General features: G+C 38.7%; 1 protein-coding gene across 7 annotated transcripts; it reads right to left on the bottom strand.

The window, feature by feature from the left end:
* Window positions 1-4067: 4067 nt before the first annotated feature.
* On the bottom strand, window positions 4068-23113 carry LOC133517204 (mitochondrial thiamine pyrophosphate carrier-like). 7 transcript variants are annotated; one of them, XM_061850448.1, is made up of 10 exons: window positions 22516-23113; window positions 20108-20252; window positions 19253-19353; window positions 17676-17775; window positions 17001-17096; window positions 16106-16230; window positions 14433-14535; window positions 10831-10929; window positions 6207-6349; window positions 4413-4510 (listed from the first exon to the last, which is right to left on the bottom strand). In XM_061850448.1, exons 1-9 carry the CDS (start codon window positions 22596-22598, stop codon window positions 6212-6214), a joined length of 990 nt encoding a protein of 329 aa, XP_061706432.1. In that variant the 5' UTR covers window positions 22599-23113; the 3' UTR covers window positions 4413-4510; window positions 6207-6211. The 7 variants fall into 7 exon arrangements, with proteins under 7 accessions (XP_061706663.1, XP_061706432.1, XP_061706587.1 ...); XM_061850603.1 differs by lacking the exon at window positions 6207-6349 and adding an exon at window positions 7897-8068 and having other exon boundaries at window positions 4415-4510; XM_061850679.1 differs by lacking the exon at window positions 6207-6349 and having other exon boundaries at window positions 4068-4510.
* Window positions 23114-26206: the final 3093 nt, after the last annotated feature.

The following is a 26206-nucleotide window of genomic DNA, read 5'->3' as shown; positions in this document are numbered from 1 at the left end:
TTACTGACAATGTAATTTTTTTAATTTCCGCAACCCAAAGGTTGCCTGGAAGAGATCGCTTTTTAGCGATAAGACCGCATGTTGTTTACCTGTGCTTATGTTTCTGTTTTCTTTTGTATTGTTTTCTTTTATTGAGGTGTGTAATAAAGAGTATTTATATTGTATAGGGATGATGATACATGTTGAATTTTATAACAAAATCGAGTAAAATAGATAGCAAATGAGCAATTTTTCGCAATAAAGTACCTACACATACGGATGCATATGTAGATGTGCACGCATACATACATTGCTAGTTTCGGATACAAAATAGAGATAGGGCTTCGAAATTAGTTTCCTTAAAATGCTTCAAGAGGGCTCTCTTTTCCTATATAATTATTTACTTTACTCTTTACATACGATCCTTACATTTTATCAAAAAAAAAAAAGATTATATATCAACTATATATTATATACATAATTGCAAAATTAAACCAATAAAATCGCAATTTTACTTATTTTCCATACTTCAAGATGGGCTCGCAGTGACCTTGACCTTTTTAAAGAACTACTTAGTCTTTTTGATTTTTAAGTTTGATTCTTATTTTTTTGGCGACCTTCATTAAAAATGATTGGGCACGATTATTTTTTATTTTGATTTTTGTCCCTCCTACTTAAGTACCGTAAAGTCGGGTTACATGACCCTTTTTTCTTGTATTTTTTTATATATTTCTAGATCATTTACGTTTCTATCCTTGATCCGAATTTTTAGTTACGGTTAGGTGCATCTTAAGGATACGTCGGATAAGTAAACGTAAAAAAAATGTAAAAAAAAACCTTCTGTGTATTTTTTTTTGTTTTTTCATTTTTGGGCCAAAGTTGATCTTAGATGCGGGTAAGTTTGAACTTTATACTTATTTTCATACAGAAAGTCCCACTATTAATCTAAACAACAAAGAAACCCAAGAAACCTCTTTCAGGTAGGCTAGCAAATGAAACAAATCAATTTTTGATACAATATTTGACATTTATTTGAGCAAAAATCAACCAAAAATAACTTTTTCAGTTCTGAGATAGAATAAAAGTTGTTCAAATTTTAACAAAACCTTAATTAACAGCCTGTTAATGAGAATCATCATTAAAATTAGTCAACATATACGATAATAATCACCTTTATTAGTAACAAGAATATGGTAATATTTTACCTCTAAGTAAAATAAAAGTACAAAATCTCAGTCAAGTAAAACTTAATACTGAAAACGTAACAAATTCTTAAATCACAGCATTTTAACGAGAATAATCGTTGGAATTAGTAGGGTAACAATTCGTTTTTGTAACTTAAGACTCACTTACACTTATTTTAAACCAATGGAGAGCAAACACTCACAACAATCATGAAAAACTTAAAATTTAGATACCAGCACTTAATTAATTCAGTCTTTCAACGAAAACTATCATTGGATTAACGAAAACTATCAACTGATCTTCGTCTAAAATGACATAATCGTATGATTATGTCATTTTAATACGATAGGTACAATCAATGGGTATTACTTGTAGGCTAGCTACCCGCGGGCTAAAGTTCCCCGAAATGGGGGACAATGTTTACTATGATTATACTAACGAACTTTATGTTTCTAAGAAAAGACTAAATAAGTTTTTATTGTAATTGCAGTATTCTCAAAGACATGCTTTGTATCAAGATATAGGTATTAGTAAGCTAACTTACCTTATTTCGCTGTTTTAACCAAAAGTTTGCAGACGCCATTTATGTACGTACGTCTCACCTCACGCTTGATCGATACTGACAAGTTGAAACCTGCGCAAGCAACTTGGAAACGGTACTACGTCGCGGGTAGGTAGTGTCATTTATGATTTTAGAGCGTAACTGCTACGATCGGACGTCTATTGGCTTTGTGGCGGAATGTTAAATCTTTTTAATTTTTTGGGACAATCTTTACCCTTAGGGCTAAAGAAACCCGGTTTTACGGTACTTAATATATTCCAGTACATTCCTTTCAATAAACAATACATTTACACTTTCACTAAACCTGTACAGTTCACGAGATCTTAAATTGTCAAAACTTCGAAACCTATCAATTATTTTAGTGGTTTTTCTTATTTTATTACTTCGTGTAAACCTTACAATAAGAGGTTTCTTAGCACATTGTTTACTTATCAAATTACCTTATGAGTTATGACATAGGTATCAAAGTTTGAGAGCCACAATTTTACCAATTTTTGTATCAGGGTTAAGATCGGATACAAAAATACGAAATAAAACACTTTCGTTAACAACTTTTAAGTTTGTAATTATTGGTGGCTGTAATGTAATTTATATACAATGGCCAAGGGTAGACACCGGACCTATTTCTTTGTGATACCTTATTCTCTTTCCATTAGAAGCAACTTTTTTTCACCATTCGATGTTCTCCCTTGATGGCAAAACACTCGTTACCCTAACCGTTCTATATTGAAGATTACCAAAATTCAGGCCGAATCTACGGTTATTATTTAACGATTCGCTACGTACTTCAAGAATCTGTCACGTGCTGAGATCTCGAAAAAACATTTTTTCACGAGTTCTCTCAATTGGTCCCAAAATTGTCCGGCATTACCCAGATTGTCATTGTCATCAAGTTTAGCCCCATCGTACTACAAGTTAAATAGATTGTAGTTTAAACATATATTTATACCTACTTACAAAATTTCACAACACACCACGATCACTTCCAACTTACTGATACGGATAGGTACAGTCAAGTGTAAAAATATGGGTGTACACATCTTACTCAAAAATATGTCCCGTTGCATCTTATTCCAGTGTAATAAGAGCGTATGAGACGATTCTTTCGATACATATTTTTGCACTTGACTGTACGACGACGACCGAAGCAGGGACATCATTCTTTTTTTTCTCTTACCTATATGGTAATTAATAGATACAGTATAATATAAAAATGAAAAACAATATTATGTGATAACAACAAAAACAACTTGCGTCGGTCGGGCAGCGCAGGATAAATTCCGTCCGGCTCGCGGGCGATGTCGCCGGTACGGCGCGCAATGAGCGAGCGTTCGAGTCTCGCGTCTGTGTGCGCGCACTCACACTTAGATAGCTCCCGCTCCCGCCCACCGCAGCGCGACAGAAACATAGCTTCAAAAATTCGAGATTTGAAAAGTTGCTCAGCTAGGAATTGCTCTTAATTCAGAGACAAACTAGAGTAGGGGGCCTATATATTTCCGTATCATCGAACAAAAAGGCATCTCGACTGATAGAGGTCAAATCGAATTGCTTTTTTTCAGAGACGTTCCTGAATGCATAACCAAATCGATTTTGATGTAGTTACAATGTTATGAAGCAATAACTACATTATCACAGATAAGAAATTTGTTGTAACAAAACAGTTTATCGTAATGTTGGCCATTATTTACGGATTTTGAAGGCATCATAGAGGGTTTATGATGTGTGTAGATAAAAATGTTTTACTCTTTGAATTTTGAAGCGCCTCAATACGATAACTAAATCGGCTCTGACGACGCGGACGACTAAAAAGTAAGAGAAGAGAGTAAGGTCCAGGCCATACTGGTGCGTTGCGTTGCGTCGCGTCGTTGGAACGCATTTAATGTGGCATGTCATAAAATATATGTAAAACGACGCAGTGTCGACGATGCGAGGACGCCTGTGACAAAAAACGCGACGCAACGCACCAGTGTGGCCTCACACTAAGTGTAAGGCCTGAGTGAACTCTAAGAGGAACGTTCGGCGGGGCGTGCAGCGTGGCGTCGGGCTCACAAGTGATGTGAGCAGCGTGCACTAAGGCCGCTCCTATACGTTTGCATTTGTTTAGCATGCACGCTGCACGCCCAACTCGAGCGTCCACTCAGGCCTTACACCAAGAACAATAATATCAGTGCTTTTAGTAAAAGTCCATGACTTTTTAATAAAATTGATTTATATCTTAAAAACAAAATTCAAACTGAAATAATTTATTTTACACGTTCTACATATACTGACAAGATCACAAATATATTATATACAGTAGCGCGAGTTTACATATATCAATCCCCAATGGAACCATTTTTCTTTCTTGTATATTGACATTATGAACGATATTTTTACACAATTTGATGTACTTATAACTATTATTCCTATTAACCATAGCTATGCTCTTTCGTATAACTTTCTTTAATTATTATAAGAGTTAGGAGCTCCTAAAAATTTGTAGGTTACCTACTCATTATTTTGCTCCTAGTTTTTCATAATAAAAACGTCTAAAAAAGTCAAACGAAGCGGCATAGCTATGGATAATAAACATCTAATTGTGTAAAACCTTAAATTCTGTAAACGTTCATTATCAAACGAGGGAAATGGGGACTACATTTGTACAGAGTAGTCCACTATCCTCTTCCTGACCTAATCCCGCAACGCGTAGCAAACCATTTCGTAGGTCGTGAATACAATCACACTGGTCACCTGCGCCTTGCATATTGTAATGGCCCAACCGGTGTACATACCAGTAAAGCCACCCTGAAAAAAAAATGAAAAAAATTAAATTACGAAAAAAAAAAAAGTTCTTTACGTGGTCTAAAGCTGGTACTGTTAGAGCTGGTAACTGGTAGAGAATGCCTTCTGGCATTAAGTCCGCCATTTGTACTCTTCATGTATTGTGCTATAAAGTAAAAAAAAAAAATAATAATAATAAAGCGCGCGGTTGTTGCGATAAGTGCAGCGTTGAACGCATGCGTCAACGGAATGTAGGATAAATTGTAATGCGCTAACCGCTGAGTTTACCTCGTAAAAAACTAAGGGTCTGGGCGGTATCCGGGCGATTGCAGTATAAAATGGTGTATAATACAAGTCGCTTGCGCTGCTAGAATCCTACCATTTTACAAGTAAAATTACACCTACACGTGTCATATTAATGACACCTGACAGACGACAGTGTTGTTGACCTCTGCCTCTTTAGCAGTGGCGTAGCGTGAACTAGTCGTGAGTCGTGATTGAAACCACATCTGTGAGGCCCTTTTTGTTCAAAATGAAAATGAAAAAAAAAAGAAAAGGTATTGATAACAATAGTTACAAATCGTCGGTCTAGTTAAGTAAATTCAATGTGTATTACTAAGGTAATAAAAAGGTTATTATTGTGGGGCCCCTTATTGCAGTGTGTATAGAATTATCTGGTATGAGTATAGGTACCTTATCCTTTATTTTTCTATTTTCTAGTATGAAGTACTAACTGGATTTTTTAAAGTAAATATATATTGTAGACCTTTATATAAGCAATAATGCAACGAAGAACTGTTGGCGTCGCGCTTCTAGAAAGCAAGAAAAAAAATACTGAATTTTTAATTCCTACATTTATCCAAGATTTTATAAAGAATAATAAAATATTATTTAAAGAATGTATGAGTATCTATATAGAGATTACCGTACCAAAATTTTACGTCAATCGCATTAGCCAGTGTGGGATTTTTTTTTCATCTATAAGAAGTTTAAAAAATCATATCTCAGAAAATAACAGAGATAGGAAGCTGAAAATTACATGAAATTATACTTGTCATACGGGCTCTTAATAAAAATAAAAATAAACTGTAAGGATTTCGTGGAAGGCCCGCTTTTCCATGAAAACACGGCTACGCTCTTTGCACTATATGATACTATATGGAACCATTATTCCTTCTGTTAATCCTATCTGGATTAGAGTATAAACCATGAATGACATTATTTAAATGAAATAATAACGGTCCTTATAAGTTGCAATAATTTTTAGTCAGAGAAATGACTTCAGCTTTCACAGAAAAATCAAGTATACAGGTTAAAAGAATTCAAACACCGAATTAGATATTTATTTTAGAGTCACTACAGGAAACTAAGGGTACAGGCCTTAGTGGCGGCGTTCAGCGTAGCGTTCGGTGGGGTGTGCAGAGAAGCGTCAAGCGTCCGACTGTTTGAACAGCGTGCACCGAGGCCGCTCGCCTACGTTAACATGGCCAGGCTGCAATCCCCAAAGTTTCCAAACTGACATAAATACTAAGAATAATTAAGTATATTTGGAGTATAAAAGAACTAATGAAAAATCGTAGTCTCCTCTTCAAACGTTAAATAGGTACACAATTTAACAGTTGATGTAGAAGCAGTCTTTGTTCCTTCTAATTCCCTAACTATGCCCTGAAGTTACTATTCTAGAAACTGAGTCGATTAAAGACGAGCGTTAAGACATTACCAACACTACTGTGCGTCCACCCGGCCCTTGTATTCGCGCATCGCGAAGCACATCATCTCGTACGTCGTGAACGTGATCACGCTGATCAACTGCGCCCTGTAGACAGTGACGCTCCAGCCCGTGAACATGCCACGCACGCCGTCCTGAAGCAAACATTTTACTTTACCAGTGTGTGAGCGAGACAGCACGCATATAGCGAAGCCTGCTCACACTTCGCGGCGGATCCGCATGCAATCTGAACATCACCTTATCTGACAGCTCAGTGTTGGTAACGAGTCGTCGTTACTAACGACTCGAGTCTCGTCTTTAATCGACTCAGTATTTTATGTATATGTTCCTGTAGTTTTAGATTATTTTTCGTTGGAACATGAGTCCTTTTTTAGGATTTGAATAAGAAGAACCTGCACTTAAAATACTTTAGCCTTCCTACTTAGAGTATTTTAGGCCATGGGACCAAAAATAAAAATGTTGTCATTAGTTTGAATGCTTCAACTCAAAGAAGAAGAATAAAAAGTAAGGTATCATCTAAACCATAAATATAATTATATGTGAATAATTGCATATATTTAGAGATTCTATTCTATTGAAAATCCAAAAAATATATTATTTTTATTGCCTTGATTTTCTACAGAAGATTAATTTTTCAAACAAGTAATAGTAGTCATAAAACACTTTATTGTAGAAAAAAACAACGACAGAGATATACATATGTACGTAATACAAAACATTCATACAAAATCGAACCTGTGCCTTTAAGGACGCTAAGCGCGAAGAATTTCGTACATTGAACCGCCATTTCCTATAATCGCACGCGCATAATTATATTGTTGTTCTGCCGATGACGCCGGCGGTCAAAGTCACTGTGCAAGCGGGACAGCAATATAATTATTCGCGTGCTATAGAAACGGCGGGTCAATGTACGAAATTCTTCGTATTTAGCGTACTTAGCTATCTGAAGAGATCTCCAGTTGGGGGCGGGCGCGGTGAGGTGGAACTTCTGACCACAATTTAAGTACGAACGAATTAGCTTATAGGAAATCCTCAGAGCCTTTTTTAAGCACGGGATTCAGTCGTGTCGCGAATCAAAACCTAAAACAGTAAGATCTGTGTACACCGGATGCGTGTGCGTAGACGTGCATGTGCGCATTATAATATTTGTAATATACCGATCCTTATGAGCGACTATACATCGCGTGCGTGATGTGTGCGTGCACTGCTCCAACATATTAGGCACTTACTACCATTAAGTGTATGGTTTTTTAATGCAATAATCGATATTCGTTAGTCGCACACGCACACGCATTATGAATCAGATAATCTAATGACCGTATATTGTTTTACGTGGGAAACGCAGCGTTAAGTTAAGCCCAATGTCATTTTCCCTACATTCCCTGATCGCATGCGTTCAAAGCTTAATATACACACGCAACCGGTGTGATTTGACATTCTAGAGAAGTATGCGGTTACGGTTCAAAATTGAACCGAGGCTTGCTTAGTCGAGTCTTAGTTTAAGGCCTGAGTGGAAGCTCGAAGCGGAGCGTTTGGCGGGGCGTGTAGCGTGGCGTCGGGCTCACAAGTGATTTGAGAAGCGTGCACTAAGGCCGCTCATATACGTTTGCATTTGTTTAACACGTACGTCGCACGCCCCGCCCCGCTGCACGCCCAACTCGAGCGTCCACTCAGGCCTTACACTTAGAGTCGAGTCCTCCATAGACTCGAGATCGCCAACATTAGTTGGCGCGATTGTAGTACTCGCGCTGCGCGTAGCACACCATCTCGTAAGTCGTGAACGCGGCCACGCTTTGCACCTGCGCCCTGTAGTTGGACACGTCCCAACCGGCGTATAGGCCGGAGACGCCCTCCTGAAATGTAAAGCCACTCTTGTATGTAGTATTCAAGTGTTTTGATAGACTAATTTTAAATTTTTGACGATAGTTAGACGACCATGCATTTCACAAACGTAATCCCCATTTTCCTCCCTGGATATTGAGTTTATGGAAAATATTTATATAAAATTAGATGTTTATTAACTATAGCTATGCCCCTTCGTTTGATTTTGTTCGATATGTTGATTAATAAAAGAGTTAAAAGCGAAAAAGGACCTAACATAACACAACGCAAAATAAATGTCTAAAATTAAAAGAAACGAAGGGGCAAAGTCATGGTTAATGTACATCAAATTGTGTTCAAATATTTCCTATGATATTAATACCCAGAATGAAAATGGGGATTATTTTTGTATGGAGAAGCAGTCATTCACTATCGTCTAAACGTTAGAGACATTTTGGATTAATCCAGGGCCACTTCAATCGTAACTGTCATGAATATTAAGCATTAATAGGTGTCAATGTCAAAAAAGTTAAACCGTACACTAAAATTACACTGAAGAGGGGCTTTACTTAAGCATTTCACCTATAGATGCGTCTACATTTAGGACGACTTCAAAATAAAGTAAATTAATGTAGCACAGTGCTCTAAAAGTTCAAGACCTTTAAAGTTACGCCACCTATCCTGATCCTAAAAAAAAGTATATTTAAAAGAAAAAAAAAATCTTCGTAATATTTGCCATTAGGCCACGCCTGTCACGTGGCAGTCGAATTCGGTTTAAAAATAAGTAGTTACATAAATATCTCATTTCACCTAGATAATGTTCACTTAAAAAAACTAAGTAACAGTTATTAGAAGAGGGGACAAAATCCCTTACTCCTGTAACCTTTTGTGAAAATTGTTGGTTTGCCTCTTATAACGAAATTACTTAGACATTCTGGCTCAGTGAATGATAATCGAGATTTATAGCGACCCCACATTGCTCGGCAAAATATTTTATGATAAAAATATAAAAATTTACCGCCTGCAGCGGTATCATGGTGGTGTTTTTGTCACTTGTCATATCATGCGTCACTTTCACACTTACGTATTTGTTAGAGCGCGACAGGTATGGTGACAAATGATAGACAGCCGTCCATCTTAGCCCTGCTGATGGATATTCGGCGACGATAAATGTAACTCCCTAACGCCTCGACCATAAGGCCGCGGACTGGACGCACGCCACCGCATCGCATGCGCGGGGAGCGGCAAATCAAGGCCATTCTTACAATGCGAGTGATCTAATGATGATCGCAATGAATGAATGGCTTTGATTGGCCACGTACGTCCAGTCTGTAGCCTTAGCTGCACGCTTTCGGAGCGGTTTGAGTATCGGCACTCGACCGAGCGATCAGCGTAGCGCAGCGTTTGCATTTTGTTTAACATGGACGCCGCGCTGCACAACTCGCCGGTCGCTCCGCTCGTGCGTTAATTCACTTCGAACACTGTACAAATGTGCCGCTGAACGCTCACAACTCAGACCGTATACTTAGACGCATGCACTATTGTCTATGATACCCGAGGGCCTACCGCGAACCACGTTCGACGTATTGCCGCCCTGTCACACTTACGTAAGAATTTACAAGTGCGACAGAGAGGCAACGCGTCGAAGGTGGTTCGCGGTAGGCCCTCTGGTATCTTATATAGAATATTCCGTATACCGTGATAAGATTGTAATTATCCTGTGCGATGTTGCGGATTTTCAGTGGTACTAATTTATTTATCTGGCAACGAGTTTCTTTGATAGCAGACGGTGAAAGTTATCGAATGTCATTGACTTATTTCTCATTATTCGGTCTCAATCTATCGGTTATAAATACGAAAATACTCACTTTTTTATATTTTTAATATTGGCTGTTTGTCGATTTCATTCGCGCCCATGGCAAAGGCATATCGCAGTGAAAACACTCACAGAAAAAAATAACATTTTCCCATTTTCCATTCTTGTTACTACATTGAGTTTATCCAGTTTTTTGTTTTAATATTGACGAAAACGTCAAATTCAAGTATTGAAAATGAATAACACACAAATTCGAAGCTGCGAAAAATAATAATTGAGGCAAGAACCGCGCATTTTAGCTTTTTACCATCAAAATCGAGTGAAAAATGCCTAGCGACATGTGAGAGTTTTGTTAAATGGAAAACCAACAAAAACGATCAGTCTTTCTCGCAAAACGTGTTTTTAACTTCAATTAAAGATTGGCAAATAAGTAACTACAGGCCCAGTTCGCTTTGGTGCAATTTTTCGATGTTGTAAGTGGAAGCCACCATTTTCTTTTTCTTTTGAATGCGTGTGTTGAAAAACGTCGTATGAAACGCGTGTACATTGGTCATTACACACATCGGCTTTCTTACGAGTATTTATTACATACATCGGCTTTTTTACGAGTATTTGAGGTCATCCAGAAATCATCTGATCATATTTGGCCTATTTTCGAAAAAAATACACGTGGAATCTTCTCTGACACTAGTTTTACAACTTGGAATAACCTTTACGGTTACGTACCGCTTGCCCTTATTGGCCAAATGGGCCAATTAGCCCACCCTCCTTTGGTGTATATGATCCCATATCCCGTATTGATGGCCGGACGGGCCTAGCCGATGGTCCTGGGTTATAATCCCGGTTAAGAGCATTTATTCGTGGGAAGAGCATGGTTCCCGAGTTTTTCTATGTATTTAGTCAGGTTAACTCTGGGTATTCTGCTCATTTACGTTGCTCAATATCAGTCCGTGTGGGTTGCGAAAGGATCTATCCTACCTTACGGACCATGTCCAATAGACAGCTGACCAGCGAGCTGCATTTGACGAGGTTTTGTGACATTGTTGGCGTCTTCACGTTGGGGTCGGGCTGGTGGCTCTGAAACAGGCAACCCGATAAAATTAAAGATGTTTAACCCTACAGATGTAGTGAATAATTCTTTACCATCGTATTTTAATGGAAACACACGAATACGTGTCATATATGCTATTTCAGTCAGTCTCAGTACAAATAGTATTGACGTTGACGGTTTCCGTGAAAATACGACGCCAAAGGATTGTTCGTTTTCGTATGATGAAAATAGAATAATATATGGATATCCATGAATAATTGGAGATAACTGGATGCAGAAGGCCGGGATATAGAAGTGTGGGACTACTGTTTACTAATTGCAATGCTATATGTATAGTGCATACAAGTAATTATAAGTGTTTAAGGATATAAAGTACCTAAATATTATGTAAATTGTATGTATATTTCTTGAAAGTTTTGAATAGTAAAAATAACGGCTATTTGTATTTATTTCTATTTGAAACCTAATTGAGCAGTGATGGAATATTCTGAACTTGGTTTTCAAGAAATATGATTCGTCATTGTACAGTCAAAGAGAATTAAGAAGACCAAAAGTGCTCGCTCCATACAACGGTTTTATTACCAATAATACTATTATTTTCGTAGTCGACATCTAGCGTCAAGTAGCGGAACTCTCAGTACTGCTACTCGACAATAGATATCGCGGCAAACAAAAAGTCTAATGCTCAACGATTTTCCGCTAATATTATAACCAGAGTAACCGGAACTCTATTTTCAATTTCTACGCTTACTCGATGCTAGATGTCGACTACGAAAATAATAAGCGTTTTGGTACCAAAACTGATGTATGGAGTGAGCACTCTATGTATTTCTTATTTCTCTATGGTACAGTAAAGTATTAAATATCGACACGAACAAAGTTCCGAAAATATGTACACATTACCATAATGCATGTGCCCATACATTGGGTCCCTAACGCCAATGACCTTCGATCGGAATCCCTTAGTTTTCTAATGTTTTTTTTGTAGCTTATCATATTAACAGCAACGGCTGTAAGCAATATAGTATAGTATACTACTACTAAGTATACCATATTTACTTCAAAGTTCACTGTCTTCGAGATATTTGGCATCAAAGTTGAACAATTTTAGGCCAAAAAACTGGTTTACTGGCCATAACTTTTGTGTTAATTGGTTTAAAATTAAAATCTCTGACCAGTTTTTAGAGACATCAAAGACGAACCCAAATGTGTAGGTTTCGTACATTGAAAATCATTTACAGCAATCTAGTAACGAAAAAAACTGTTTTTTAGATAATGTTTAAACAATTATAGACAATATATGAGTGTTCATTTCTTTTAAAATCCGCCAGACCAGAATGAAGATAAAAGATTGAAGACCCGATAGCCGTTCGTCTTATAATTCTATCTCTAGTGCAAATGTAGGAGTAACGACTCAAAACTGGTCAAAAATCGATGAAAACCGCGGGGAGCCCCTTAAAGTAGTGTGTATATATTTTCGGCACTTTTCCGGGTCGATATTTAATACGTTGACTGTACTCTGTAGTTAGCAATGTTTCGAATATGGCAGCAAGTTTTTGAACCGTCTAAATTGACTTAAGACCAGTGATCGGAACTATGGGAGTAAAACTTTAATAAAACTTGTTAAGCGGACATAAAATAGTGCAAACAGCCCTAAAAATATTCATGTCCATAGGGATAGGAATAGTATAGTACTTACAGCCATAAAAATATTTACATTCATAGAGATATTTGAATATTTTTAAGGCTATAGGCACTCTTTTTACGTCCGCTTGATAAGTTTTGTTAAAGTTTTACTCCCATAGTTCCGATCACTGCTAATATGTATCCCATTACAAATATAATCACCAAGAGATACGCGGAACATAAATCCAGTTTACGTAACCGGTTATGCGGCCGGAACCATGCCATGAAGTTGACTGTGAAATTATTGTCATTTTGTCATTGGCCGAGAAAGCATGTTACCAGTGCGTAATGTATAATTATGTAACCCTATTTGAAGATAACATCTTTGATATCAAGACAGAGTTATTGGTGCTAAAAAGGGGTTGAAAGTTAGTATCGGCAAAGATAATTTGAAGGTGGATTGTCAAAGAAAACTTCGTTGTCACGTAAAACTGCCATCTTTCGACACATCATGAATAAAACTTTTAGAACGCCATTTGAATTTGATCCTTATTCTTTCACTGATATGTGTTAAATATCAAAAAGTGGCGCCATCTTACCAGGCATAACCCAAACGTTGTATTGTATTGTATTTATTTATTGTATTTCACATGTACATTACAGGCATTCCAAGTATAGGTAGGTACACAAATGACACATGAAACCCTGATGGGCGCAGCAATGAAGGTAGGTAGGTAGGATCGTTTAGAGCATTCTACAATGAGGTAGGTACATTGTTAATTTCACACTGAGACCGTGGTACACAAACAAATAAGAGTAAATAAACTGGATCAGCTTTAATTACATACACGTAGTTAAAAGTATATACCTACGTATAGATTTAATACGGTGTTTACTCATTGTCATTTAAATACTCCTGTAAACTGTAATAACATTTTTTGACCAAATATTGTTTCAGAGTTTTTTTGTTTTTTTTTCCAATTCGATACCTTTTATATCATTTGATAATTTGTTATAAACTTTTATGGCCATATTTTGTGGGCTTGTGCTATGTAATTTTAGTTTTGAGTTTGTTGTTTGTATAATTTATTATTTTTATATCTCGATTCGTATCGTCTAGGTTGGTCGGCATCTTTTTTAGGGTTCCGTAGTTTAATAAATCGGAGTACTTACGTACAAACTTGCACATCTCCAAGATATAAATTAAGTTAAGGTTAAGATTTTCAATTTTATGAAGTGACTGTAGGTAGGTGAGGTGAGGTGGAGTGAGGACTGAGGAACTGTCAGGGAAATTAATATTAGCTAATATTTTTACGCATGTTTTTTTTAAAGAATAAACAATTCGTTTACGTCCGTGCTATTCCCCATAGGATGACAGAATATTTTAACCATGAATAGGCGTACGCATAGTAAGCTGCAAGGGTGAAATTTGATGACACTTTTTGGTATATGGAGATTCCATCCCTTATCTCCATGTACCAGAAAACCTCAAATAGGTGATGCTACAATACCTAGAATACCTGAAAAAAGAATCAAATCATAGACAGCGCACTTCAGTCAGTCAATAACGCCTAGATTTCTTGCCAAAGGTTCTTAGATAAATACTCTAGCGCTACTCTGGAGAGATTTGGAACTATTATTTATAGCTGACAGATGGACACATTTGCAATAGTTCTACCATAAGAAATTTCACTCCTTTTAATTCCACACTCCATACACAGTATATGTAAGTTACTCTATGGTCTACGATAGGTTGTAATGCTGCACTCTAGCGGCAGAACATTGCAGTAATACGCCCTATTTTGCGTCGAGCTACGAACCTACTATGAATCTATCAGCCTTTTAGACCGTCCATCTCGGAAACCGCCGTAAATGTCGTAGATACATGGAAAAGATTACCTACTCCTATCTGAAGTCTTCTTTTGGCCAGGTCGAACGGGTATGTCGCCGTTTTGGAGACAAAGCCGGCCGTCGAACCGGCGATACTTGACGAGATGAGAAGGTGCCTGAGAAATTATACATTCATTTCATCTATTATCAAAGTATCACTTGTTTAATTTGGATTATTTTTGATATTCCTACTAGTCCAAGATCCCAGAGCCGCCAGACCTTACTTATTTTCTCATGTATATTGGCACGACGGCCATTTGTCCGGTACAAGGTGCTAAAGGTTGGTGAAAATAATATTTTCTCAAACTTGCTATGAAATGATGACATGACTTACGTCAAATTAGGTCCGGAAATACTACATATCAGGTGCGATGAGTGAAGATGATATGTAAAGGAATTTCATACTGCCTTACACACCTAGGACTGTAAAGCAACCTTCTTTTGTTTTTTAACGTCAAATTGTGACACAACGTCTTGGTATCCAACCGTGAGCTAGCTTCAGTTAGCTTGGTACGGTGATTTGTTGTGCATATTCGTTGCTAAGCAACGGCGGTGGCGCATCGCGCGTATAAGGTTGTACAGCGCTGATAGAGTGGCAAGCCGAGTAGGTCGCCACAAAACAAATTGACTACAATTTTTTGTTTTAATTGCAAGTTTGAGAAAAGCACTATACATATATCGGCGAGAAACGGGGTTGCCGGCCGCGTATCTCTATCCGGCTTCGCCACGCTCAGCCGTATATATCTACTTGGCCTGCAACCCTACGTTTCCTGGCCTCTATAGTAATGTACTATTTTCTTAATATTCTCATGGCTGATTTTTGTGTATGTTTTACAAAATATTGTTAAAAATTGATAATCAACATTCCTAGCCCATTTCCTCCGGCGGTAACACCAGACTAGTTGAAGTTTCACACAGACACACATATAAACTTTATGTGGGTCTGGGGGATGGTTGGGCCTCCAATTGGTGCTACTACTTACAAAATGCAATAGTAATAGTTCCCTGAGTATCATATATACATAAGAATCAAGAGTGAGAATATAAGTCTGGCGGCTCTGGGGACCTACCGCGAAAACCGAAATTTGCATATTGCGGGAATCTTTCTCTTTTACTCTCACTAAGACGTAATTAGAGTGACAGAGAAAAATGCCCGCAATTGACGAACTTCGATTTTCGCGGTTATAGCCCTGGAATCTTGCTCTATACTCAGAAATCTCAGAATCACGAGCTTTTTCGATCCTAATAGGAGAAATAAAGTGTCTCAAGATTATTTCCGTTCCATTTTTCATGGACTTTGTATGATGGTAGCGAAAAAAAGGAAATATATAAGTTTTTAGAAAAAAAAAAACATTTTTAGTACGCATTTTATCGTTGACTGTACTTTTCTTAGATCAGACAGCTAATACTCATCGAGAGAATTCTAAAATCTAAACAAATTTGGGTTACGTTGTTTCATCATACAGTTCCCATGGTCACCTCCTGTCTCCATCATCGGATCAGCTCAAAGTACTCGATGTGATTGACTGTACACTCTTGGCAACGATCCGTCATAAGTGAGCTACGAGCGGTCGGGTTGAATTGGAGCGAGGCCAGAAGGGTCGCTGAAGATAGGAAGGCGCGGCGCGAGCTTACGAAGGCCCTTTTCACTTCTGGGGTGCCTTAGCACAACAACTATCAAGTTACTTTGTCTTTGTCGCCTTTTTCTCAGTGTCCGTCTGTTCACCGTCCTCCAAATAAACCAGGTAGTCCAGGACGAGGGGCTGAACGAAACGGAACACCGCGAACGTTATGCCCACTTGTGGGCCCATCTGGGGACAACGAAACGTGCATGAACTGTAGGTGGCGGCACAGGTGATCCTCGTTTAGTTGCGTGAAGTGTAAATGCCAAGTTTAAGCTTACAATGTTGCCCACAAGATGGCAGTAATGGAACATACAATGCACAAGAAAAAGTACGTGCACTGTAGTACAATGTACAGTTTATGATTTTGACTAAAAATCGTCGGTGTCAAACAAACAAACGGCCCGCCTGATGGTAAGCAGTCTCTGTAGCCTATGTACGCCTGCAACTCCGGAGGAGTTACATGCGCGGTGCCGACCCTAAGACTCACCCTCGTTGAGCTCTGGCAACTACAACAATACTATAAGGGTAGTTTGGATTGGTGGTGTAAAATTTCGTGTAACAAAATTGTTTCTTGCTCAGAAATTTCAACATCTCTTTTTGATGTCTTCGGGCACTCTCTAGCAGCTGGGTTTCTCCAAGGATCATACGACATCGGATCGGATAATGTGAAAACATTTTAACCCAAGGGCCACGAAACGGTCGTCACTGGCACCGACCGTGACACGCGACATGGCGGTCGGCATCAACGTCGAGTGTTCAGCGACTCGGGAATCGGGACTAGCGTTTCGTGGCCAAAGCGTCACAGTTAGTGTACGATCCCTATATTGATCGAGTCGCTCGGTGCCGGGCGGCGCGAGCGGTGGTTCGCGCGACTCGATCAAAGTGAAGAATATGTTTTGAACGTCATCGGCGGCCGCCGTCGGTCACGAGCGTCCAGTTAACAGCGTTGAGTGTACCTGCATGAGCGAAGCGGTCAGACCTTCATAGAAGGCAAGTATACCGCCCCTGCGGTACACTTCGCGCGCGCCCTGCAACATTCCACCATATTGCGCCTAGAAACGAAAGGATCGATATGATTAAAACAATACAGGCAGGGGAAATCGTCTCCATTTATTTGAGCATTCGCTTGAGCAGATCATCGAGCATTCACAGTTTTTACATTCATAGTAGTAGTAGTTACATTCTTCTGTTCGCAAGAATACTCATTACAAGTAGGGAATGATCCTAGTCCTAAGTTTGTATGGTAAGAGCCGGGAATTCCCAGTTCCGGTACTGTATTTGTACTGTTGTGTTGTGCACTCCCTGATTATAAGTGAATGCTCAAGTCTGAGTCTTTATCGGATCGTATTATCAGCACCGAAGTTTCGATTTTTTTTAAGAAAAAGAATATCCGAAATGTAAGGCCATTAGGAGGAAATTAGGAGCCTCCGGAAGATTAGTGTTGACATCAGATGAGCATAAATAGCATAATATATAAAAAAATATTCTAGCAACGATCGGAACTGGAAGTTACATATCTGACCGCATTATCACTTACCATCAGGTAAGATCGTGGTCAAACGCCTACCTATCCACCATAAAAGAAAGACTACCTAGATAGACCTGGAAATTAGTATTATCAATAATCATACCTTGACGACCATCTGTCGGACGCGGATTACTTCAATAGGCGACACCAGGGTGGCGCTTACACACCCAGCGAATATACCACACATGAACAGGAGCACCTTCCTACACATATACACACATTTGTAAGAAGCCGTAATGAAAACGCGCATAGGTTTACGCAAATTATACAGTATGTATGTATGTAACATAAGGAAAGGCAAATAAAGAGACCCATTAATGTTTAGGTCATATTGAGCAACTTTTACAATGGGACCAACCCCGATATTACGAAAAATATTGACTCTCCCATAGGAAATTTCAACATCGGACCAGCAAAGTGTATGAAACAGCCAAATTCTTTTCTCGATTTTAGGGTTTGTCCTATAGTAAAAGTTGCTCAGAATCGTCTAAACATTCTTTGCCTTTCGTTCTGTTATAGGTATTATGTATTATGAAAAATTTTAACGTCTGTCAAAAAAGTCTGAGCAAAGTCGCCAATCGATGGCTTACTACAACACAAAGAAAGGCTTATTTTCCTCCTACGCAGACATCAGTCGCTGACTTAGGTCGAGCGTACGAATTAATATGATGTTCTATGAGCCATCGTCAGAGCTTTGTTGGCTGTACGCATGTGTGTCGTACATGCGTCAGTGGCGTAGCGTGCCTTGGCGGGGCCCCGTATAAACAATTGTTTGGGGGCCCTTAGGAAGGGTAAAGATTTGTCACAAAAACGCACGTTGGGGGCCCCGTGGCCCGAGGGCCGTATAATTGATACGGCAGATACGGCGGTAGCTACGCCCCTGACATGCGTACAGCCAACAAAGCTTTGCACTGAGCGCACGATCATCGCACCGACGCACGCGGCGCTGACGAGCATCAGCGGCGGCGCGTACCTAGCAATAAATCTGCGGCGGGCGTCAACGTGTCTGTGCGGCGGCCCCTAGAACATTGTGTATGGTGGAATGTTGTGTAAATTCATACGCTCGACCAACATCAGCGACCGATGTCAGCGTAGGAGGAAATTAAGCCTTTGTCATATGTAACCGACGGTACGTTAGACGCTTGACAGACATCAGCGACCAATTTCAGCGTAAGAGGATATCAAACCATACAGGGTATACGAGTAAGCTTCCTATATGACAAACTTGGATGAAAACTATGGATGGATGAATCAAATTTTACGTGTCACTCGTTGCCATGTTGCGTTAAAACCCAGTTTTTATTGTATTTAACAACATTTTACCTAACAATTTACAAGGTTATAAAAAATGTGACAAACTGATAAACAAATAAATGCCCTTACGAGGATTCGAAGCTGGGAGTTCCTGCTGGGTCTAGGCTAGGAAAATATAATAAAAAAAGTTCATCCACCCTTATAGTACATATATCGCCCGATCGTAATATCCGGCAGATTATGAAATTCCTAGGCAAATCATGGAATATGAAAATCATTATCTCGATCCCTGAGTCGTCTCGCGGGCTATTTCTGGACAGTTTGGCCTGCGGGCATCTGAAGCAGCCGTGAATACCGTCAAAACATGTCGCAGAAACTTTACGATCGGCCGCTGACATATATATTAGAACTTAGTGGTATATGTACTTGAACTGTGGACTTGTGTACTGGCTTGCATAGTTCTCGACAAACTTGGTACTTATTTCATAAGCGTGGAACTGCGACGCCACGGACAGGATGGAGTGTAACTGAAACAAACCACCTATTTGGAAAAGGGCTTTTTCTTCCCTACTAGAAGCGATCAAAGTGGCACTTTTCTTCCCTACTAGGAGAGATAAAAGTGGCACTTGGCAACACATATCAGTGAAAAACAAGGATCAAAGTCAAAAAGTTTTGATCATATGTCAAAAGATGGCAGTAAATTTACTGTGTCTACAAAAAAATATTTGATAACCCATCTCTATTTCAAATTCTCTGTGGAAGTATATAATTAAGCCAATGGTGCCAGAAGGTTGTCCTTGAGCATCCGCCAAGAAAGCCCGATCCATGTACTTCCCTTATGTTTGGTCTGCAGCTGCGTGCGCACCTTCACAATGTCCATGGTAGGGTAATAAACCTGGACATCATGTATTTAAACATGTCCTTACTTGTCCTAGACTGTGTCCTTGCCAGAAGGTGGTGACGCCCTCCTCCTTGAAGATCCGCTCCAGGAGAGCCCGATCCATGTACTCGCCTTGTCTTGGGCCTACAGCTGCGTGCGCAACTTCACGATGTGTTGGGCTACCCCTACGGTTATAAACCTGGACATAATATATTTGAACATGTCCTTACCTGTCCGAGACTGTGTCCGTGCTAGAAGGTGGTGACGTTCTCCTCCTTGAAGATCCGCCAGGAGAGCCCGGTCCATGTACTCCCCTTGTCTTTGGCCTGCAGTTGCGTGCGCACCTCCACGATGTCCAGGGTTTGTGTTATAAGCCTGGACATATTTGAACATGTCCTTACCTGTCCTAGACTGTGTCCGTGCCAGAAGGTGGTGACGCCCTCCTCTTTGAAGATCCGCCAGGAGAGCCCGATCCATGTACTCCCCTTGTCTTTGGCCTGCAGCTGCGTGCGCACCTTCACGATGTCCAGGGGTTGGGTTATGAACCTGGACAGAAAATTTTCATAATGACATGCAGTAAAAACTGAGAAAGAAGTCAACAAACACGAAAATTTGCTAACATTTGACGACGACGGACGGTAATTGGGTCAAAATGACCATTCTGTCTTTTATCAAATAAATAAAAAAGTCGAGTGCTTTTGTATGTCTTTCTAGCTGTTGATTATAATTTACATGAAAAAAAAACAAAAGCAAAATTTCATATCATACAAATGTGGCTTTGTATGATATGAAATTCAGTCCATCCATCTACAGTCATTATATCCAAAAAAACCGACCCTACCCGTGAATACTCAGTTCTTGGATTTTTTTTTCGTAGGTCCTTCGGGGTCAAAGAAGAAATTTTCAAAGAATCAAATTTCCTACGATTTTTGTCCTCGCGGTTTTACTGTAAAATCAAAAATGGCCGAGTTATATAAGAAAAACCGTTTTTCGAATATACACAGGAGCCTGATTAACAGTGACCCCCCCCCCCCCCCCCCACGGGACCTACGAAAAAAAAAATCCAAGAACTGATTATTCACGGGTATGGTCGGTTTTTTGGATATAATGACTGTACTAATCATATTTTTCGGGGACAAAAAACAAGGTAACGAAAATAATTTTGACTTAATTACGAAATTTTACACAGAACTCTGACATACATGTGCCACAGAATGATATAAGGTGCAATTTTACATGTAAAATGCCCCTCAGGAAAAAGTGTGTGTTGTAGTTGAGGCACTTTAAGGGGAAGCTATTGAAGTAAAAATATTCACTAAGTAAGCAATAAGTTAACTCTGAACAGCTTTCCCTCCGATGTAATTAATAACATAATTAATAAACCAAGTAATACTTAAACTATTGTTAAAAAAGCACTGATTGATTTAAATGTGAAACGCCTCACTAACATTTAATTTTGTAATTTGTGAATATAAACAGGGGTTGCAGCCCCAGTTCCTTAGTCAAGATAATCTTTAAAATGTGAGATTAGTACTAAGTATATATTTCCTTGTAATTGTTTGTGGAAATAAACAGTTTAAATTTTAATTTAATTTTTTGGTTGTTTGCGGCAGCCGGTTAATATTTGTTGCGCCTGTATTTATTTCGGCGCAATATTTCACATTGTTAGCTTGCCGCGTCATTCACAGCAGGCGAACAAAATATTTGACCAAACTGCAATATTGTAATTTTTTATTTGTTAGTAAGTACAACAGTAGGTCTTAAATGTATAGTAAAATATCACTATGCTTCCCCACATGGCACACAAATAGCTGCAGAAGAGGTGTACCGTGTATTTACAAACTAAAACTTAGTAAATAATAAAAATACATGACAAATTAAATTGTAATACAATATCCAGAAGCCGACATAACTTTAATCATTTATAAAACAAACATACAAAACTATTTTATGTTATTAAAAAATCATGCAACATTTTTTATTTAGTTATTAAAATTTCATACATTTTTTTAATAACTAAATAATTTGTTAGGTTGTTGTAAATTTTTGGTGCCATTCCAAAAAAAGCTTTTTGCTACTCGTAGTAACGCTATTATACACGACCTAATGTTTATTCTATACTGTTGGCGATGCGATGACTATTTAAATAGGAGAATTTGGAAGGATTATAACTAGGGCGACCGCTAGCTGGCGCGGTTGCACGGAGCGGGTGAGCGGGTTAACGAAAAATTGTATGAACAACGTTCGATTTGAAGCTGGCCCCGAGCGGTTGATCTTTTGTCTATTGTTAACTAAAACCGCGCGTGCCACTACCTGCAGGCGCGGGCTAGTCCAACGCTCAAAAAACCAGTGTAGGTGCCCTATCCGATAACGCGCCTTTGTTCCACACATCGAGGACACATTTTGGACTGGTTCGGTAGCTTTCGACTCGCCGGCACTCAGTAACCGTATAGGGACCACACAAGAAATCGCAAATTATATTTCCATTTTGAATTTTACTTCAATTACCATAGGAGTTGTAATTCAATAACCGGTTAAAGTGACCGGGCCCTTTTTTTTGCAGGTAGTGGCACGCGCGGTTTTAGTTAACAAAGGACAAAGGATAAGCCGCTCGGGGCCAGCTACAAATCTAACGACTATAACTGGCGCGGACGCGCGCGACGGATTTTATCTACAGTGGCATCCGCGTGCGTGCGTCCACTCCGTGCACCTACGCCAGCTAGCCTCCTTAATATTTGACTTCGTATACATATAATTTTAACTTAATAAAGTAGGATTATGTTATACACGATGGTGATGTTATGTGTACCTGGTGGTGATTCCAGACACTACGCCCGCAATAAGCTTCTGGTTAGGTGTGAGTGTTTCGTCCTTCTTATAACCGACAACCATGTCACTTCGACGGCATGGTCGCTCCGTACGCTCATTTTGCCTTTTACTATTACATACTGATAATTTTGCAAATGACAGAATTTGTTTTTAGTATGAGTTAGTGTGACAGTAAAGAGATTTGAGTATGTAATCTTATTTATTGTCTATGAACGTCATTGGTTAGGCAAAGAGTGAAGTAAGTCTAAGGTAACGAGAGCCCTCTTGAAGTATTTTATGGTAACCCATTTGAAAGCACCATCTATAATTTGCTTCCGAAACTAACTATATAATATTTGGTCTACTTTGACGGGTTGCAACTTGCAAGTCCATTTTCCTTTGATTTCATATTAAAACTTTTTTTTTTATATCTAGTGAATAAACAACTTTTATTAGTTACAAGAAATCAAACATAAAATGGACTTGCAAACCGCCTAAGTAGACCAAATATCCGGCAACTCTGTTAAATCGGTTTGCGTTTTTGAGATCAATAAGAATGGATGTAGATTGATTTTTATAAAATTTGCTAATACCTATATATAGTCACACAGCGTTTCCTCATGTTTATTCCCCAAATGGCCCGCACACATCTTTCGGCTTTGAAAACATTAAGTATCTCTATGAACTGAGTGCCTCCAAAAAATAACACCATATCATAATATAGAGGCTACAAGGCCATAATATGCAGTTATTAGTGCATTATTATCTACTTACTACTTTTGTAGGCTGCATGCATATGCAATAGGTATAGTAATGTCCTGTACCCCTAGTGTAAATTTAGTCGATAGCGAAACGTGACGAAACGTTTGCGTTAAGTCTCATTTTGTATGGGTTTTTGAACAGCGCGCCAAGCGGGACGTTTTGGAAAGTCAAAAATCTCATACAAAATGACACTTAACGCAAACGCGTACGTCACGTTTCGCTGTCGAAAATATTTACACTAGGGGTACTGATGGATGATAGTCATCTGTACCCCTAGTGTAAATAAATTCGATTTTGAAACGTGACGTACGCGTTTGCGTTTAGTCTCATTTTGTATTGGATTTAGAAAGAGCGCGCCAAGCGGGACGTTTTGGAAACTCAAAATCCTATACAAAATGAGACTTAACGCAAACGCGTTCGTCACGTTTCAAAATCGAATTTATTTACACTAGGGGTACTGAAGATAAAGTTATTACGAAAGAATTTGGAAGGAAGTAAGAGGAAAGGAAACCCGAAGAAAAGGTTGATAGGCTGTGGGCGAGATGATTCAAGGAAACCGAATGAAATGGTATTTTATCCGTAAAAAGTAATTAATAGCGTTGTTGTAACATATACATTATATTTAAATTCACCAAACAATTGAAATGCGCTTTTGCTTATTCGAGCCATACAGAGGGAAAAAAAAGAAATTTCGATTTACGATTTCGCGGTTTTGTGCGTTTATCAACGCTCTATATCCTCCATTTATCTAAGGCGTATTCTGATTATAATAACAAGGTATGCATTTGATCTGGATTTGTTATGGATATGATCTGTAAGTGTTTAAAGTGACCTTCCTGGTCGAAAAAATGGTTCAAAGCAAAATCAAATTGACTATCACTAATCATGGCCGATAACGTGCCTTCACTAACTTCTTTTAATGTTAAAATATCAGTTCCTGCGGACTTTCTGCCGTCTGTATCTTATTTTGTTGTAACTGGACAGTGATATATTTAAATTTTGAGAAAGAAGACAAGAAGATCATAGAAAATCCAGCAGACTCCACGCCGCACACGCCAGCTAAGCGACCGGTTACCTTCCCCGCGAAACCTGGCCCCGCTTAAACGGCATCACCAGGCTAGGGGTCGTGGGGTTGGGCAACGATCGATAGTAATAAGCTGGTCATCATCAGCAGCACACACGTTCACCAAAAGACGTGGAATTACCTCCCCACATGGAGCGACCCGCTACAGCCATCGGAGCCTAAAGGCGGACACGGCCATCATACCTCCCGCCAGGGAGGTATCGAAAGATATCCAGTAGGGAATAACAAGTAATTTTATCTCACTAACAACGTGAACCCCTTTTAAACCCCTTCTTATTTTTCGAGCCCATTTTCATTATTTCTTTATTCTGTTACGAATAATCTTAATTAATATTATTGGTAATCTTAATTTCAGTTTATACTTTATATAATAACATTTTTTTAACCTGTTGATACAATCAGAATACGCCACCTGTAAGTGATCGCTATCACTGATTATGTGTGAATGCTATATTATTGTTATCTCAATATACAATTCAATAAAAAATATTAGTTCTTTCACCTAAATTAGCATGTAGGTTTAAGTTGCAAGCTGATAGCGTTTTATGCGAATCTTTAGTCCATATCGTTTATTCATTTCGTTCATTTTGCCCAGTAAAAGGAAAATCCCTACTTATATTATACCTATACAGGGTATTAGAAGTATTAGAACAAAAAAAATATTTTCAGAAATATTTTAATTTGTTTTTATTTCAAGTAGAAACACTACTATATAAATTATAAACTGAAATAAAATGTCGTATACTAAGAAAAAAAACTAGTGCCTACGCCAAATCTAGGGATTAGTTTTCAAGCGGACCCCAGGCTCCCATGAGCCGTGGCAAAATGCCGGGACAATGCGAGGAAGATGATCATTTGACAAACATAGCGTTGAAATAACATTATCATAGCGTTTATTCGATGTTAATTATCAAATTCAACGTATTTATAGGTTAGTCCTGGGCACTCTTGCATATTTGAGCGATAGAGAGACAGATAACGAAAATCCGATATTAGCCTAGGGTCCGCTTGGCAACTAATCCCAAAAATTAGCGTATATAGGCACTAGTTTTTACGAAAGCGACTGCCATCTAATCTTCCTAGTTCCTACCCAGAGGGTAAACTAGGCCTTATTGAGATTAGTCTGGTTTCCTCACGATGTTTTCCTTCACCGAAAAGCAAATCAAAATGATATTTCGTACATAAGTTCCGAAAAACTCATGGGGCTAGAACCCTCGACCTCCGGATTACAAGTCACACTCTTAGCGCTAGGCCATCAGCGCTTCTATGTTTGACAAATATTTTTAATATTTCAGAGGGGAATCGCTTAATCGCCAGAAATTAGTAACTTGCGAGCGGTGGAGTTAGAATATTGATAAAAAAATATAGCTACTGATATTTCCGATAACAGAAATAATGAAATTGATGAAGCATTATTTCATTTATTCTTCGGACTATACTCGCAAAGCTTGGAATCTTAAAGGTAATATTATGCAAAAACAGTTTTTACTCGTTTTAATTAAGGGTTGCCTAGTGGATTTGACGTCTGACTTTCAATCCGGAGGTCGCGGTTTCAAATCGTGGCTCGTAACAATGAGTTTTTCGGAACTTTTGTATGAAATATCATTTGATATTTACCACTAGCTTTTCAGTGAATGATAACATCGTGAGGAAACCTGTATACATCTGCGAAGAAATTCAATGGTGTATGTGTATGTACACCTAACTCTTTCAAAAAGGGCGTTCTTTACTTTAGGAGGATTGACTATGAAAATAAACAACCAGTCACAAATAAAGCCAATATATTATAAATAATCCCAAACCCTTATATACAATCCCTATAAACATTTCGATAGCGTGATGTAGA

This window comes from Cydia pomonella, chromosome 1 (assembly GCF_033807575.1).
Source record: "Cydia pomonella isolate Wapato2018A chromosome 1, ilCydPomo1, whole genome shotgun sequence".
NCBI lineage: Eukaryota > Metazoa > Arthropoda > Insecta > Lepidoptera > Tortricidae > Cydia > Cydia pomonella.
The sequence above is the reverse complement of the archived record's forward strand: the minus strand, read 5'-3'. Positions and strand labels throughout refer to the sequence as shown.